Source organism: Rana temporaria, chromosome 4 (assembly GCF_905171775.1).
Source record: "Rana temporaria chromosome 4, aRanTem1.1, whole genome shotgun sequence".
NCBI classification, from domain to species: Eukaryota; Metazoa; Chordata; class Amphibia; order Anura; family Ranidae; genus Rana; species Rana temporaria.
The window spans coordinates 311,329,001-311,347,805 of record NC_053492.1 but is presented as its reverse complement, the minus strand read 5'-3'; the positions used below and the strand labels follow the sequence as shown (position 1 = coordinate 311,347,805).

Here is an 18,805-nt window from a genome sequence, read left to right as displayed (position 1 = left end):
CCACCCTAGCTAAGTGGACAGCCCAGTAGTACCTCTGGAGATCCAGCAAACCTATACCGCGCCCAGACTTTGGTAGGACCAGCTTCGCCCACCCAATTCGGGCTGCCCTGGTTTCCCAAAGAAAAGCTCTGCACATCCTTCTGTAAGACGCAAAGAAAGAAGGTGGTAGATGGATCGGGATAGTCTGCATTTTGTATACTATCCTGGGGAAGTACCGTCATCTTAAGGATTGAGGCCCTACCTGTAACGTCTCACGAACAATTGTGCTTCTTTCCCAGTTAACTCTCATCCGTTACTTCCTTCCCAAACCTTCTTCCTGAAGAGTCTCTTACTCGAAGTTCAACTATAGTTACTTCCTTCTTTCTAATTAGCCTGTGACTTCCTGTTAAGCTGCTGGGCGGCCTATTTAAGCTCCTAGCACTAATCAGGAAGTGTTCCTTTATTTTGGCTGACACAACGCCTCTGTCGGTTGGGTATCCAGACGCACCTGCTCTGAACTTCAGCTTCCTGACCTGGACCAGGAGTCTCCACTGCCTGCTTCACCAGCCTTACCCGTCTGGACCCTTGGAGCCTGACCTTATGCCTGCATCATTCACTTCAGTATCGCAAGTACCCTGATGTTGTTATGCATTACTATCCTGTGAACTGCCCTGCCTGCTAATTATGTATGCTAACCATACCAGGAATTGCTGCAGCCATAGTCTCTCTATGTTTGGTACTTCTAATAAGGATCCTGTCATGATTTCTACATTCTAAGTCACCAAGTATAAACGGAAGTCTTTCATGCCTAAGTACCTCCTTCTCAAATGTTATTGTGTGCACATATACTACCTATTGCTTTGAGGACTTTGCCGTTAAGGTTATTTACATGCCACGCATGCTCGGCTACTTCTGCATTTAACTAGTATCAGTTCTACCTGGACTTTATACTTATTTGTTTGAGTTTTCACTGGCACCTATGAAGGAATATGCGCCATGTTTCTTGACTGAGACTGTGATGGTAGGATTCCAAACTCTCTGCACACAAGAGAGTGAAACCTGGGTCTGAAACTGAGTAGTCTCCGCAGTTGAGATCCTAACTCTCAAATAATATCCGGCGTAACGTTACACTACCAAACCAGGAGACAGTAGGTGACTCCAATCTGTGGAGGTCCTGTTGTATATGTTCAAGTTCTGACAGGAATTTTTTTTCATACCCGGAAGCTGGATACCCAGATAAGTAATAGCATCAGTTTTTCCAGCAGAAAGGGAAGTTCGACTGGCAGAGTTGCACTAGTTTAGAAGGTTAAGAAATATTCAGTGCGAAGGACTTTAAGTAGTTAATTTTCAGGTTTGATATAGTTTTGAACTGTTCTAGAACCGACATCAGATTGGGCAAGGACGTCAGTGGGGATGAAAGGAAGAGCAAAATGTAAATTTTGTATTCTCGTTGATGGACCGCAATTCCTTTTATGTTTGGATTTGCTTGAACGCAACACAATAGAGGTTCCAGAGTAAGGATATACAGCAAGGGGGATAGAGTGCATCCATGTCTGGTTCCATTATGGATGGGGAAGGCGTCCGACAATTCATTTTATTTTTTTATTGCCTGTAATGTTTTTTTCGCGGGGGTGGGAGTCATCCACTAGGGATATATATATATATATATAGCTGGATTCAGGTAGGCGGGCGCAGCGTTAGGCAGGCGTAGCATATGGCATTTACACTACGCCGCCGTAAGTCAGAGAGGCAAGTGCTGTATTCACAAAGCACTTGCCTCCTAAGTTATGGCGGCGTAGCGTGAATGGGCCGGCATAAGTGCGCCTAATTCAAATGAGGATGTGGGGGGCATGTTTTATGTAAATTACTTGTGACCCGACGTGATTGACGTTTTTTACGAACGGCGCATGCGCCGTCCGTGTACATATCCCAGTGTGCATTGCTCCAAAGTACGCCGCAAGGACGTATTGGTTTTGACGTGAACGTAAATTATGTCCAGCACTATTCACGGACGACTTACGCAAACAACGTAAAATTTTCAAATTTCGACGCGGGAACGACAGCCATACTTAACATTGACTAGGACAGCTATTTGATGGAATAACTTTACGCCAGAAAACGCCTTACGTAAACGGCGTATCTTTACTGAGACGAGCGCACGTACGTTCGTGAATCGGCGTATCTAGGAATTTACATATTCTACGCCGTACTCAATGGAAGCGCCACCTAGCGGCCAGCCTAAATATTGCACCCGGCGCAGGCTGTCGTATCTTAGCTAGGTTTAAGTGTATCTCAGTTTGAGAATACACTTAAACTTACGACGGCGCAAATTCAGAGTTACGTTGGCATATCTTCTGAAACACCGGCGTAAATCTTTCTGAATCTAGCTAATAATCTCTATCTATCTATCTAATATAATCCAAAAGGAGAGCGGCACTCACGGGTGTTGAAAGGTGAACACACAACGCATTGTGAAGGTTTTATTTGGATGTTTTGAAGAGACACAAGCTTGTCTTCCTCAGGACCTTGTGCCTCGTCGAAACATCCAAATAAAACCTTCACTATGCATTGTGCGTTCACCTTTCAAAACCCATGAGTACTGCTCTCTCTTTTGGATTATATGCACTACAGTCTTTGCTGTGCACCTGGGCCCATTTTTTTTATCACTGACATGTGTGCAGTGGCAACCACTGGGTATTTTATATATACTGTATATAAACATACACACACTGTATGAGTGTGTATATGTGTATATATATATATATATATATATATATATATATATATATATATATATATATATATATATATACACACACACACACACACACGACTATACACACATCATAGTTTGTAGACTAGCTTTCGCACAGACTAAATATTATACACTGATTCTGGTTATTTTTATCAAAGAAATGTAGCAGAATAGATTTTGGCCTAAATATATGAAGATAGATTTGCAAGCTTTATAGTGAAAACTAATAAAAATGTGTTTTTATTCAACATTATCAGTGTTTTTTTTTCTCAAAAAAAAACCCCAGTGGCAATTAACCACTTAAGCCCCAGACAATTTTGTTGCTAAAGTACCAAGCGTTTTTTGTTTTTTTTGCAATTCGGCACTGTGTCGCTTTAACTGACAATTGTGACGTGGCTTCCAAAAAAAATGTACGTCCTTTTTTTCCCACAAAAATCGCAATAAGCGTTTATTGATTGGTTTGTGCAAAAGTTATAGCGTCTACAAAATAGGGGATAGTTTTATGGCATTTTTATTAATATATATATATTTTTTTACTAGTAATGCCAGCGATCAGCAATTTTTATCGTGACTGAGACATTATGGTAGACACATCGGACACTTTTGACACTATTTTGGGACCATTGTCATTTTTACAGCGACCAGTGCTATAAAAATGCACTAATTACTGTGAAAATGACACTGGCAGTGAAGGGGTTAACCTATAGAGAGGTGAAGGGGTTAAGTGTGACCTAATGAATGATTCTTACTGTGTGGGGGCGCAGCTTAGCGTGTCACGTCACTGATCGTCGTTCCCTATGACAAGGAACAGACGATCAGTGACAGTCTGACTAGGAAGCACGGGGAGAGGTTTGTTTACACTTACCTCTCCCCGTTCTTCAGCTCTGTGACCTGATCGTGGGACACCAACAGCGATCGGGTCCCCGGGCGCGGTCACGGAGTACCCGACCGGGTTGCGAGCGCGGCGTGCGCGCGACCCACGGCTGTGCATATTAAAGAGGACGTACCTGTACGAAAATATGCGCAGCCGTGCCATTCTGCCGACGTACATCGGCGTGCGGCGGTCGGCAAGTGGTTAAATACCACCAAAAGAAAACAAGGATGAGTAATTGTCATTCAAGCTCAACTCAAAGCTGAAAATTTACCTGGACTGGAAGTGGGATCAGTGTTTACATTTTTACAAGTTTGCTTTTGTATTTTAGCCCCATGACTACAGCAAACTTTACTGTATGTGTTGAATTAAAGTATGGCACATTCGCTAGTAGAGGGGTGCCAAATTTGATAAGGTATGGGTGGGTAGTTAAAGGATGTGCCCACCCACAGTATCATATTTAATGGGGGGTTAGACTTTTGTCTGATCTAAGATGTACTTATTAATGCTGTGTTTGCACTTGTACTCCTGGAAGATTCATTAAGATTTTCTTTGTCGGATTGTGGATGCTTTATTTATTCTTGGGGAGATGGTAGCCTGCCTTGTATGTACTTTCTCTATGTGGTTGCTGGTAATTGAGGACCCTTTATTCTTCACGCTCCAAATGCTATGTACTCATATTTTGGAATTGTATATTAACATGCTTTTAAGCTGTTTTAGCTTCTCAGTGCAGATACTCTGTGTGTTTGATTTTTGAGGTCTGTTTTTCAGGCTGGTTTGTGTTTTTTTTTTTGTTTACCTTTTGTAAGAATACAAAAAAATATTTTTTCTTTTAAAAAGATGTCATTGGGTTAAGGCTATGCAGCTTGTAAAAACACACCCATTTTAAACTAATGCTCCACCCCAATTACATTCTCTGTGTACAATGGCTAGTTGGATGCACAGTGAAAAAAATAAGATGTCAATAGATTTTTTTTTAAATGTTGCCAACATTTATGTAATTTTTTTTTTATTTTGTAATTTTATTTATATGACAAATTTCTAATAAGTTAGCTGTAGTCAAACACATAAAAAACATAACAAGACCATGCATTGTTTACCTGTCTGCTGCATAACCTAAAATCAGAGCCCCTATTAAGAATCCCAAGTTGAGTGAAGATTGTGTCATGTCAAGTTTCCAGGCATCAGAACATACGAGGTTGTACTATTGGAAACAAAAAATAAATAATTTTCTGTGTTAGGTAAGAATCCAGACACAAATATTGTGTGTGTAATATGGTAATATATACTGTAAATATATTCTACACCCAGTACTGTGCAAAAGTTTTAGTCTGGTGTCTTGTCGAGCTGGTTCCTCCATCGATATGGTTCCTGCCTCGACTGCGCAGGTGCAGTAGGAGGCCAGGGAAATCTCCGAGGCTCAACAGCTGATTGTCAGCTTAGACGCGCTCGCTCCCGATGCCTGCTTATACACAGCGCTCTATAGTACACGCCGCTCTACACAGCAAGGGGCGGATATGATATTGAGCAGTGCTTTTTTGATTGGTTATCCGCGGCGTGGATAACCAATCGAAAAAAACACTGGTCAATATCACATCCGCCCCTTGCTGGCCCTTGCTGTGTAGAGCGGTGTGTACTATAGAGTGTATATTGAGCCATCGGGAGTGATCGCGTCTACAGATGACAAACAGCTGTTCCTGTTCTGAGTTTTCCGTCGGCTTGGAACCATATCGATGGTAGGAACCAGCTCGTTAGAACACCGGTGTGAAAAAAATACTGTAAATTAGGGATGCTTTCAGAAATAGAAGTGTTATATAGTTTATTTTATTAATTAACAAAATGGGAAAGCAAATGAACAAAAGGGAAATCCAAATGAAATCAATATTTGATAGGACCACCCTTTGCCCTCAAAACAGCATAATTTTTTCTAGGTACACTTGCACACCATTTTTGAAGGAACTTGGCAGTTTGGTTGTTCCAAACATCTTGGAACCACATATTTTCTGTGCATGTAGGCTGCCTCAAATCCTTTTGTCTCTTCATGTAATCCCAGGCAGACTCGATGTTGAGATCAGGGCTCTGTGAGCACCAAACCATCACTTCCAGGACTCCTTGTTCTTTACAATGAAGATTCTTCTTAATTGCATTGGCTGTATGTTTGAGGTCATTGTCCTTTTGCAGAATAAATTAAGGGCCAATTACACACTGCCCTGATGGTGGTAGGCATGATGGATAATTATCTGCCTATTTCTGGGTATGGAAGACATCACTGATCCTGACCAAATCTCCCAACTCCACTTGCAGAAATTTAGCCCCAAACTTGCAAGGAACCTCTAGCATGTTTCACTGTTTCCTGCAGACACTCATTGTATCGCTCTACAGCCCTTTGCAAACAAACTGACTCCTGCTACAGCCAAATATTTCCAAATTTGAATCATCAATCCAGAGAACCTGCTGCCATTTGTCTGAGCCCTATTTCCTATGTTTTCATGAATAGTTGGGTTGCTTAGCCTTGTTTCCACATCAGAGGTATGGCTTTTTGGCCACAATTCTTCTATGAAGACAACTTTTGCCCAGACTTCTCTGGACAGTAGATGGGAATACCTGGGTCCCACTGGTTTCTGCCAGTTCTGTGCTGATGGCAGTTCTGAACATCTTCTGGAGTAAGCATGATGTGTCTTTTCATCTACTGCATTAAGTTTCCTTGGCCAACCACTGCGTCTATGGTTCTTAACATTGCCCGATCAATGGTGACTTTAATGCTTAGAAATACAGGCAGATACTTATCCATCATGCCATTTATTCTGCAGCAGGACAATAACCCCAAACATACAGCCAATGTCATTAAGAACTATATTCAGTGTAAAGTACAAGGAGTCCTGGAAGTGATGGTTTGGCCCCCACAGAGCCCTGGTCTGAATATAATCAAGTCTCTTGGATTACATGAAGAGACAGAAGGATTTGAGGCAGCCTATATCCACAGAAGACCCGTTGTTAGTTCACCAAGATGTTTGGAACAACCTACCTGCCAAATTCATTCAAAAACGGTGTGCACGTGTATGTAGAAGAATTGATGCTGGCTTGAAGCCAAAGGATGGTGGCACCAAATATTGATTTGATTTACAGTTTTCTTCTGTTTGCTCACTCTGCATTTTTTAAATTGCTAAAAACAAAACATTTTGAAAGCATTCTTACTTTACAACATTTACATCTGCCCAAAATGTAAAAAACATATACAGTGGTATATAGGATGCATTAAGGTGAAAAAACGGGAAGGTTTACAACCCCTTTAACTTGTACCTACAGGTAAGCCTATAATAAGCACTTGCACTGTTTGGGAGATATTCACACGGGCTGCTGTCGGTGATGTCACTGGCACATGAGCTCTGAAAGGGACCTGTGCTCTGTGCCGTCCCTTTCAGAGCTCCATGCTGGAGCATGCACAGGAGTGACATCATCGCAGCCCCGGCCATTCATACAGAGCCCCTGAACTCAGTAGGAAGATTGGATAAAGATGGAAGCGCCGGGGAGCCATTCTGAGGTGCTAATGACAGAAATTACATCCCTGAGTCATCTAAACTGGTGGTCCATATGACTCATAACCAATTCAGAAGGCAAAATACATCTTTGGGGCAGAAGTTTTGGACCAAGGGTTAAAGTTCAGCCCACATCCATATCTCAAATAGAGGAACAAGTGATGTAGACTTGGTAATTCATAGAGTCTGCTTTGAACAAGACAGACTGGTGGAAAATGCAGGATAAAGTATACTGTTTTCTCCCCTTTTTTTATAGCAAAAATGTCTGTCTTTTTGTAATTTTCATCTTTGGACATATTTTTATGCATTTCACACCTTTATGATTTTACATTTCAAAAATAAAATTGCTTTTGTGTATTAAGCTAAGACTCTTCTCCCTATACCAGTGCCTGCCAATTGCATACAGGTTAACAATGAGCTTAGAATAAGCTTACACTGTGGTGGCAGATTAAGCAACAGTATGTCCAAATTATATCTGCCAGACAGAGGTGTGCGCATTTTATATATATATATATATATATATATATATATATATATATATATATATATATATATATATATATATATATACAGCCATCTTAAATTGTGTGTCTGGTGTGTGAGTCTGCATGGACAGTGAGATTAGTGATTAATGCAATGATTCTAGCTTGCAGGGTAACTTGAGGTATCCCAGAAGTGTTAAATTGCTAGACTGCTGCTGAACCCTTAAAGCGGTAGTAAACATTGCTTTGTGACGTGTACCTAGAAGTAAACTTATAATAAAGCTTACCCGTTGGTACATGGAATATCTCCTAAATGTGCACCGTTTAGGAGATATTACTATTTCTGCAACCGGTGACATCAGCGGCGAATACGCACTGTAATCTGAAGGGACAACATACTATGCCGTCCCTTCAGAGCGCTGTACTACGACTGAGGCTCCCATGAGCATGCACAGGAGTAACGTCATTGCAGCTCAGTCATTCATACAGCCAAGGCTCACAAACCCAGATATGAAAACTGGGTAAAGATGGAAGCCCTGTCAGCAGAAACTAAGCGATTTATTTTTTCCCTCAGCCTGCCTTAGGAGTGTACCAGACTTTTAACTGGTTTATGACAATGTGGTGACAGCTAGCTAGATTCAGATGAAGTTTCCTTCTAGTGGCGCCAGATATATTGTGGGATATGACAACTGATTTTACCTGCTCAATGCAAGCTTGGCTAAGCTACACCAAAAAAACTATGAATAAACACAATTTGGGTGGACAAAGCATACTTTTTTTTAACGCCTTAGGCCCCGTACAGACGAGCAAACATGTACGATGAAACCGGTCCGCCGGACCGTTTTCAGTGTACATGTCTGCCCGGAGATTTCTGTATGATGGCTGTACTCACCATCATACAGAAATCCGTGCGTACTCGATACGCGGCGACGAGGCCGTGCCGTCGCCGCGGCGACGTGCGCGGCCCTGGCAGTTCAATGCTTCCACGCATGCGTCAAAGTCATTCGACGCATGCAAGGGATGGCGGCCGCTCGGACATGTACGGTAGGTCTGTACAGACGACCGAACATGTCCGACGGACAGGATTCCAGCGGGCATGTTTCTAAACATGTTTAGAAATATTTGCCCGCTCGAAAAAGGCCCGGCGGGCAAATGTACGGTGGAATCCTGTCCGGACCAGTTTCAGCAGACATGTTCAGTCGTCTGTATGGGGCCTTAGAAGGAAATAGTAAGACATACACCGAACCCATGCAAACACAGGGAAAATATTTTCAATGTATAAATGCATATGAAATTAAAGCGCAAACTATGCAAATATAAAAAAATCTAGTGTTTTACAGTGTTCAAAATGTCTCTCCTTAAAGTGCAAAACACCACCACCAGTAGTGGCTTGAAGTGCGGAGTAGTGATTTGGAGTACTTGGAGTAACCGTAAGTAATTTAGAATAACTTGGAGTGCTGGGAGTGACTTGGGGTAACTTGTAGCTGTAGCACCAGGAGTAACTTGGATGTTTTTTTTCATCCTCATTAGAGTAGTGGATAAAATGTCCAACCGGATTGGTGCTGCGATGCTGTGCACATCTTGCTTAGTGTATATGTTCCTTTTAGAGCCATTCTAGGGCAAATAATGCTGTGTGCAATGTGAGCAAGTTGTTTCTCTGGAAGCCCAGATCCTGGATCTAGAAAATCAGGTGGCAACACTGTGAAGCATCGGCAACCTGGAAAGGAGTTTGGACATTACACAGCAGGTGCTGGTGGGGGGCAGTATAGAGGGGATGGAGATATTGAGGTACAGGAGTCAGAGGTAGGTAGCTCAGTGACGCTGAGCGCCGCAGAGTTTTTTATATGCCTTTTATCCTTGTTTGTCCTGTAAGTAGACTACAATAAATGTTGTATGGTTTATCTTTATGGGCTTCACTATGATTGTTTCCTTTCTTATACTGGGTTCAATCTCCTGTTGATGACTGTGCAATCCATTCATCTGCCTGTTTGAGTCTTGGAGTCCCTTTATTTTGATGTTGATGTTATCCACCATTCATCTATCAAGTTAGGGCCCTTTGACACGGGGCGGATCAGTAATGATCCGTCTCCGTGTGTCCGTAAAGCTCAGCGGGGATCCTCCATAAAATCCCTGCTGAGCCGTCGGCTGACAGGGCGGTCCCGCACACTGTGCAGGGACCGCCCTGTCTTTCCTCCGCTCTCCCCTATGGGGGAATCGGATGAACACAGACCGTATGTCCGTGTTCACCTGATTCGATCCGCAAAATAGGATTTTCTTCCGTCCGCAAAAGCGGAGCTTTGCGGAGGCGGGTGATTACGGATGTCAGCAGGTGTTCATCCGCTGACACCCGCAATCACATAGGGACCAATGTATGTCCCGTTTTCATCCGCAACGGATGGATGAAAATGCGGACATACGGTCCGCACATGTGAAAGGGGCCTTAGGAGTGCTGCCTTTGTTACTGCCCATCTGCATCCTATGAACTTGTTGCCTGATTGTCACATAATTTTGGTAAGCAGACTGAGAGCACATTGGTATGGTGTGTTTTTCCTGCACACTGAAGTTTTGGTGGAGGTGTTCATACCTGTTTTTCATCTCTTATTGATTTTATCATATGGACTTTAAACACATATTTTTTTCACTGAAGCTCTGCATTTTTGGACTCTTTTACTTATGTTTGCTGAATCAACGAACTGTGCAAGCTGCTTTATTATTATTCATTTGCTATTTGTTTTATTTGTATTTTGGTTAGTGCAGATATCTGTACACCCCTTTTTTCTGTTTACCATGTGCTCGGGTTTGGCACATGGCAGATCGAATGGACAGCTTGTTGGGAGGGGGTGGGGAGGACCCAGCTGTTTCTGTATACATTGGCACCAACGACAAAGTGAGGCAGTGTACACACGGACGGTCAAAACCGATGAAAACGGACTGAAGGACCTTTTCATCGGACCAAACCGAAAAAAAAAAAATTAAATAAAAATGCCATTCATCTATCACATATCATGTAGATAACGATAACTTTTGCGCAAACCAATTAATAAACGCTTACTGGGATTTTTTTCACCAAATTTTTTTTAGAAGAGTTGGCCTAAATTGATGAAGAAATTTGTTTTTTTTTTACATTATTTCATTGGATGTTTTATAGCAGAAAGTAAAACATTTATTTATTTCAAAATTGTCACTCTTTTTTTTGTTGTTAGCGCAAAAACTAAAAACTAAAGAGGTGATCAAATACCACCAAAATAAAGCTCTATTTGTAGAAATAAAGGACATACATTTTGTTTGGGTAGAGCGTCGCACGACCAGGTACTAGTACTAAGGGTACTAATGGAGGCACTAGATAATATAGAAGACCCCAGCCTCAGAAAACCCAAGAAAAAAAGAATGTAAACCCTTACAAAACTAAGAGGCATCTACACAAATGCCAGGAGCCTAGCTAACAAAATTAAGGAACAGGAGCTGCTGTTACACAAGGAGGATTTCCACTTCGTTGGAATATCATAAACTTTGTTTGACAGTGCACAAGACTGACTGGCAACTATCCAGGGGTATTCCTTGTATCGTATCGTGTTTTTTCGTCGGATACGTCGTTTACGTAAGTCGTTCTTGAATACGACTTTACGTCAATGACGCACACGTCGGCGTCATTGACGTTTTCCGCCGAGAACTGGAGCATGCGCACTGGGCTTTTTGCAGCCCGGCGCATGCCCAGTTCTTTTGTATCGGGGGCGCGCTTCATTTGAATAGAAGCCGCCCCCTTGGAGATCCGCCAGGCTACGCCGGGACACTTACACTCCGCTGTCCCAACTTATGGAGCAAGTGGTTGGGGAATACAACACCTGCTCCAGTAAGTTGGGACAGCGGAGTGTAAGTGCCCTAAGCGAAGCTGGCGGAGATTTAGTCAGAATATGGCCCAGTGTTGATAGTCTAAAATCAGCCTCCAGTGACAACAGGTACAATGTATATGCCACAAAAGCAGGAATCTCCTGAGTATAGAGGAAGTAGTGGTGTCACAGTAGGAAAAACAGAAATGTCAATCCTGAAAATCAGTGAGAAAATACAGTCAGCTGTGAAGAGGATAATCCAGCATATAGTTCAAAGTTACTGACATATGTATGGATGAGCTTTAAAATATGATGGGCATATAGACTTGGCTATAAGGGAGCATATAATATAGGTCTTAGGTCCCTAGCCCGGGATTTAGCTTATACAATGCATGGAGAAAAGTTTAAATGACGGGACTGCAGCGTCCCTGCAACAATCTCACCCGCCATGCTGCTTGCTTCCTTAGTCTGGTACCGATTGACTCCTCAGACGTCCAAAAAAGCCAGTCCCTGGGATGGTTCAGGTAGTGGAAGCAATCATCCTTTGCCTGGCTGTAGATGTACACTGATTCTTAGTAGTGACCCCGCTTTGTGCGGTGATGAGTGGAGCGAATATATGCTACATGTGTGTGGCTCCAAGACCGGGCTGCTAAACACTGTGGTGTTTATGCATTTCGCTCAGCTGTGTGAGCTTCCTCAGAACAGGGTGGGGGCGCCTTTATTTCAAGAATTATTTACAGGTGGAAGAGAGGAATGACATCGTAAATGGGGCAAGACAGGAGGTGGAACTTGAGGGAAGAAGCAAGTGGGGGTATGTTATAGGCCCCCTAACCTGAAGGAAGAGAAGGAGTTGGATTTCCTATAACAGTTAAAAAGCGCAGTGAGGCAGGGAAATGTCATCATAATGGGGGACTTCAACTATCCATATTTTGACTGGGCAGAGAGAAAGGCTCACTCATTAAAAGCCTGTCATTTTCCTACATGTGGAAATAAGGGACAACTTGTGAATCAGCGATCACAAGATAATTACATTCAGCATAAATCATAGGAAAATGAGACACAAGGGTAATACTTGAACACCAAATTTCAACAGAGCCAACTTTTCTAAACTGCACTCCATACTACAAGATATTAACCACTTGCCGAACGGCTCACGTCGATATACGTCGGCTGAATGGCACGGCTGGGCAGATCAAGGTATATATACGTTGCCCTTTTAGAGCGGCATTGTGGATGTGCGTGCGCCCACATTATCATATAATTCACTCGGTTTCTGTTTTGATGATCTTTATTATTTTTCAATATGTGCCTCCCTATGAGTTGTTCCTTATCATGCTCTTATTTTGAATCGTTTGCCTCCTTTTTACAATGGGTTGTGTCTTTTGAGTCTGGTTTTGATAGCTTGATACATTGAAGATTTTCTTTTTGTTGGTCCTGCAGGTTCCCCCCTTAGTTTCCATCTCCTGCAGCTCTTTTCTAGTATCGCATAATTTTTGGCATCCCCTTGGCAGTTGAGAAGACCATTCTTCCATCAGTTTCTCTCGATTTCTCGGGGATCACAATTGACACCTTAGCCATGGAGTTCAGGTTACCGGGAGCCAAAATTACTAGATTAAAATTGTCTATTTCCATCATGCTTCGCAGGCGTCAAGTGTTATTAAGAGAACTTCAATCCCTGCCCGGTCTTCTAGCCTTCGCGCCCAGGGTCATGACAGTGAGCCGTATCTTCTCCCGTCGCCTCTCTTTAGTGTCGGCCGGGCTTAAATCCCCGTTTTCTCACGTCCGATTATCTGCAGATTTGAAGGAAGACTGGTCGGTTTGGTATAGGTTTTTCGACCAATACAAGATGATTTTGTTTTTGCAGCTGACTTGGAGCTCTTCACTGACACGGCAAGCTCACTAGGGTTTGTGGCCATATGGCGCACCCATTGGTTATGTGGTCCTTGGCCTAAATCTTGGATCGCCAAGAAGGCTACGAAAAACATTGTTCTGTTGGAATTCTTTCTTATAGTAGCAGCGTTTGAGCTCTGGTGTTCCCATTTTGCAAACAAATGCATCATTGTTCAAACTGATAACAAAGGAGTTCTTTTTGCCATCAATTGTTTGTCATCTAAGTCCCTCTCTGTCATTAAATACATTTGTTATTTCATATTACTATGTTTAAAACATAACAATTGGTGAAAGCTTAGCATATTCCCAGAAAATCTAACATAATTGTGGATGATTTATCCTGTTTGCAGATCTCACGTTTCAGCTATTTCCTCAAGCGGATCGCGAGGGCTGTGTTTGTCCGGACCATCTTTGGAATTTGATCTAGAGGCCCTAACCATGGCAGTTAAGAATTCCCTCTCCCCTCACACTTGGTCAAAATATTTGGCTGCCTGGAATAGGTAGTTGGTTTTCTGCAGATCTTTTATTTCAACTGTTACCAGCCCTCGGAGGGTTTGGTTTTGTCTTTTTTATGCATTTTGATGCATGACCATCTGTCCAACAGCCACATACCTGTTGTTAAGATTTTAGCTAGAATCTCTTTCTTTTTCAAACTCCATAGCTTACCTCCATTGAATGTATGCTTTTCAGTTAAACAAGGCATAAAAGGCTACAGGAAAAGTACTTATGCCTCTGACAAGCATAGGCCCATCTCCGTTGAAATGCTTAAACTGCTTTGCCTTTCCACATGTCAAGTATGCCATAATCCCTTTGAGAAATCTCTTTTTCAAGCAGCTTTCTATTTGGCTTTTTTTTGCCACGCTTCGTGTATCGGAATTGGTACCCCTTAGGCCCCATACTCACGACCAAACATGTCTGCTGAAACTGGCCCGCAGGCCAGTTTCAGCAGACATGTTTGGTCGTGTGTGGGCGCGAGCGGGCCGAATTCCAGCAAACATTTGCCCGCCGGGCCTTTTCCCAGCAGACAAATATTCCTGGACTTGTTTTAAAACAGCCCGCTGGAATTCAGCCCGCTCGGACATGTACGGTCGTCAGTACAGACCTACCGTACATGTCCAGGCGCCCGCCGTCCCTCGCATGCGTCGAATGACTTCGACGCATGCGTGGAAGCATTTTAAAGGCGGGCCGCCCACGTCGCCGCGTCATTGTCGCGGCGACACCGCGTCATCGACGCGGCGACACCGCGGACACGCCCCGCGTATTGTTTACGCGCGGACTTCTGTACGATGGTGTGTACAACCATCGTACAGAAGCCCTCTGGCAGACATGTATGGTGAAAACGGTCCGACGGACCGCTTTCACCATACATGTTTGTCCGTGTGTACCCGGCCTTAAAGGAACACTAAAGGCAAACTTTTTTTTTTTTAAATAACAAACATGTTATAGTTACCTCCACTGTGCAGCTCGTTTTGCACAGAGTGTCCCCTAACCCTGTCTTCTGGGGTCCCTCTGGCGGCTGTCTCGGCTCCTCCTCGCAAAAGCTTTACACCTTCATGCGAGCGAGCTCACATGGTGGAAAGTTTTTGCGAGCGCGCTCCCATGATACAGCGGCGGGCATAGCCGCCGACTGTATCACTCGGCCCCGCCCCCCATCGCACCGCGTCATCCGCTGTGATTGACAGCAGCGCAAGCCAATGGCTGCGCTGCTATCAATCTGTCCAGCCTAGCCAATCAACGGCCAGGCTGGGAACCGAAGAGGATCACGTGGACGCACACGGGCCTTTTGAGGGGTCAGGTAAGTAAAACAGGGGTTCGGGGGGGGAGGCGGTACCGTCGGATGTTTTTTTCACCTTAATACATAGGATGAAAAAACATTTACCTTTACAACCCCTTTAATAAGTCCGATACTTCTGGGTTAAGATGCCAACATGTTGTCGTTTTGGGTACTGGCATTCATCTGTTTATCTGTCAAAAACAGATCAACTAGGGAGGGGATGTTGGGTTCAGCTTTACCCATGTGGGGATCTTGTAATATGCCCTTCAGTAGTGATCCCAAAGTATCTGTCCCTCAGGCCAGGGTTATCGGGCAATTTCCTAATACATTCTGATGGTTTACCCTTTACAAAATTTTAGTTCTCGTCAGTGTTTAAAAAATGTTTGAGGGTCATTGGTTTTTCTGACACCCTATTCTCGACCCATCCTTTCCGCACTGGTGCTGCCACAGAAGCGGCCAGGATGGGCCTAGATGAGGCAATAATTAGAAGATTGGGTAGGTGGGAATCTGATAGGTTTAATGTATACATTCGACCTTTCTATTTAATTTTCTTCAGGTTTAAACAAGACCGTTTGGATCCTTAGTCAGTCCTTTGTTTTCTGGGCACGTAGGAGAGCATCTCAGCGTTGCTACATGGAAAACCTATCACTCCCACAGACTCTTTTTCTATTCACTTGAGGGTTATTAGAGGTAGAGGTAGACAGATATGGGTTTTTCTCTGGCCGATGCCGATATTTAGAAATTGGGGCGGTCGATGGCCGATATATGATGCCGATTTTTGTAGGCCGATATTTTAGGCCGATTAAAAAAAAAACAAAAAAAAAAACAACATCACCCACTTCACTCCTTCCTGCTTACTCCTGTCACTCTAGCACACACTTGATGTCCTCAGTATAGATGGCACTGGCAGGTGGCACTGGTTTGGAACTGACAGATGACACTGGCAGGTGGCACTGGTTTGGAACTGACAGATGGCACTATTGGCACTGGCAGGTGGCACTGATTGGCACTAGCAGGTGGCACTGGTTTGGAACTGACAGATGGCACTGGTTTGGCACTGCCAGTGTCATCTGTCAGTGGCACTGGCTGGAACAGGTTGGCATTGGCAGGTGGCACTGGTTTGGAACAAACAGATGGCACTATTGGCACTAGCAGGTGGCACTGGTTTGGAACTGAGAGATGGCACTGGCAGGTAGCACTGATTGTCACTGGCAGTTGGCACTGGCAGGTGGCACTGATTTGGAACTGACAGATGACACTATTGGCACTGATTGGCACTAGCAGGTGGCACTGGTTTGGAACTGACAGATGGCACTAGTTTGGGACAGATGGCACTGATTGGCAGTGGTACTGGCAATTGGAACTGGTTGGCACTGGCAGGTGGCACTGATTGGCTGTGGCACTGGCAGGTGGCACTGGCTGGCAGTGGCGGATGACACTGGCTGGCAGCGGCGGGTGACACTGGCTGGCAGTGGTTGGCACTGGCAGGTGACACTGGTTGGCACTGACAGATGGCACTGATTGGTGGTGGTTCTGGCAGGTTTCCCACTAAGCCGAGTGTAACTGTAACTGTGTGAAACTAACAGAGGAGAGAGAGAGGAGCTGTCAGTTCGATGTCGGGGGTGGGCGGGACCCAGCAGCTAAATTACACCAGCCAATGATTGGGCTGCTTTAGAAAGGGGCGGGGCCACATACATGTAGCGCCCAGATACCATCCCATTGGCTGGTGTAATATAGCTGCTGGGTCCTGCCCACCCCGGCGGGGTCCCGCCCACCCCCACCATCGAGCTGACAGCTCCTCTCTATTACTTGTTTCACAATCAGCACAGCGCTTGATGCTGGCAGAGCCGCTGAGTGTGGAGAAGGGAGGAGGAACGGCGGCCAGTGTAAAATATCGGCCTAATTTTGATAATAAATCGGCCAATGCCGATTTATAAAAAATGGGCAAATATCGGACGATATATCGGCCGGACGATATATATCGGTCTACCTCCAATTAGAGGTTTGCGCTGGTGTTAGGTATCATTTCAGCTGCCTCAGCTTTGTATGCGCTGGCCTCTACCTTCAATAATTGTAATTCATGCAGGAGGTAATGATATTGGTCATCAAAAATCGCTTGACTTAATGTTTGCTATGAAGCTGGATTTTCAACGGTTTAAACTTTCCTTTCCCTCTTGTATGTTTGTTTTTTCTGAAATAGTTCCCCGCCTTCTCTGGTCCCCCCCCCCCCAGTTAAAGGGGTTGTAAAGGTAAAATGTTTTTTTCCTAAATAGCTTCCTTTACCTTAGTGCAGTCCTCCTTCACTTACAGCATCCTTCGATTTTGCTTTTAAATGTCCTTATTTCTTCTGAGAAATCCTCACTTCCTGTTCTTCTGTCTGTAACTCCACAGTAATGCAAGGCTTTCTCCCTGGTGTGGAGTGTCGTGCAGGAGAGTCAGGACGCCCACTAACACACAGCTCCTTTCTCTATCTGCAACGTAGAGAGCGTCCTGATTCTTCTGCTCGCCCCCTCCCCCCTCAAGGGAGGGGGTGAGCACGGCACTCAATACCAGGGAGAAAGCCTTGCATTATTGTGTGGAGTTACAGACAGAAGAACAGGAAGTGAGGATTTCTCAGAAGAAATAAAGACATTTAAAAGCAAAATCGAAGGATGAGGTAAGTGAAGGAGGATTGCACTAGAGTAAAGGAAGCTATTTAGGAAAACATTTTTACACCTTTACAACCCCTTTAAGACCCCTGGAGCAGGTGAGAAGGCGGATTAACCGGTCTCTTGGATTTTTGACTTAGCGTAAAATCAATTTCTCTGAGTTCATTGACAGACACAGCGCTCCATTATTCAGCACCATGGGGCTATACTGCCCTCTACAGGAGTAGGACACTAGGCAGAAAAAAAACTTGGCTATGGCTATGGGCAGTCCTAGGTGGTATACATCCCCTCTCTGCTATAGACCTTGGCCCGGATTCACAAAGCACTTGTGCCAACGTATCTCAAGATATGCCGCGTAAGTGCAAATATGCGCCGTCCTATCTGTGCGCCGGACCCACAAACTAAGATACGCCTAAAAATAGGCTTCATCCCGTTGACGTAACTTGCCTACGCCGGCGTAGCGTGGGCGTATATTTAGGCTGGACGCATGGTGGCGCTCCCATTGATCAGGCATTCAAATACGCAAATGAGAAAAATACGGCGATTCACGAACGTAAGTGCGTCCAACGCAGGCTAAGACTGGTGCACGTAAGTTGTATGTCCGGCGTAAAGTTAAGCCCCATAAAGGAGGTGTAACTCAGCAGCAGACATTTAACCACTAGGGTACTGCACGCTGTCAAATGACGGTGGGCAGGATACCCTATTGTTCTGACAGGATGTAATATGACGTCCTGTCATTCAAAGCCTCTAGGGTGCGCGCGCGCACCCGTCGCGTCACTGGGAACACAATGCGCGTGCCCGGCGGCTGCGATGGTCGCCGGGCACCTGCGATTGCCCAGTAACTGAGCAGGGACGTGGAGCTCTGTGTGTAAACACAGAGCTCCACGTCCTGTCAGGGAGAGAGGAGACCGATCTGTGTCCCTTGTACATAGGGACACAGATCGGTCACCTCCCCCAGTCACCCCCCTCCCCCTACAGTTAGAACACTCAATAGGCTACACATTTAACCCCTTCCCCGCCCCCTAGTGGTTAACCCCTTCCCT

General features: G+C 44.4%; 1 protein-coding gene across 1 annotated transcript in view; it reads right to left on the bottom strand.

The window, feature by feature from the left end:
- Window positions 1–18,805, bottom strand: part of LOC120937405 (solute carrier family 22 member 3-like) — a 276,944-nt gene that overhangs the window by 94,138 nt on the left and 164,001 nt on the right. The window contains exon 2 of the mRNA XM_040350603.1: window positions 4,706–4,809. Coding sequence (XP_040206537.1) covers window positions 4,706–4,809 — 104 coding nt within the window. The remainder of the gene's footprint in view (window positions 1–4,705; window positions 4,810–18,805) is intronic.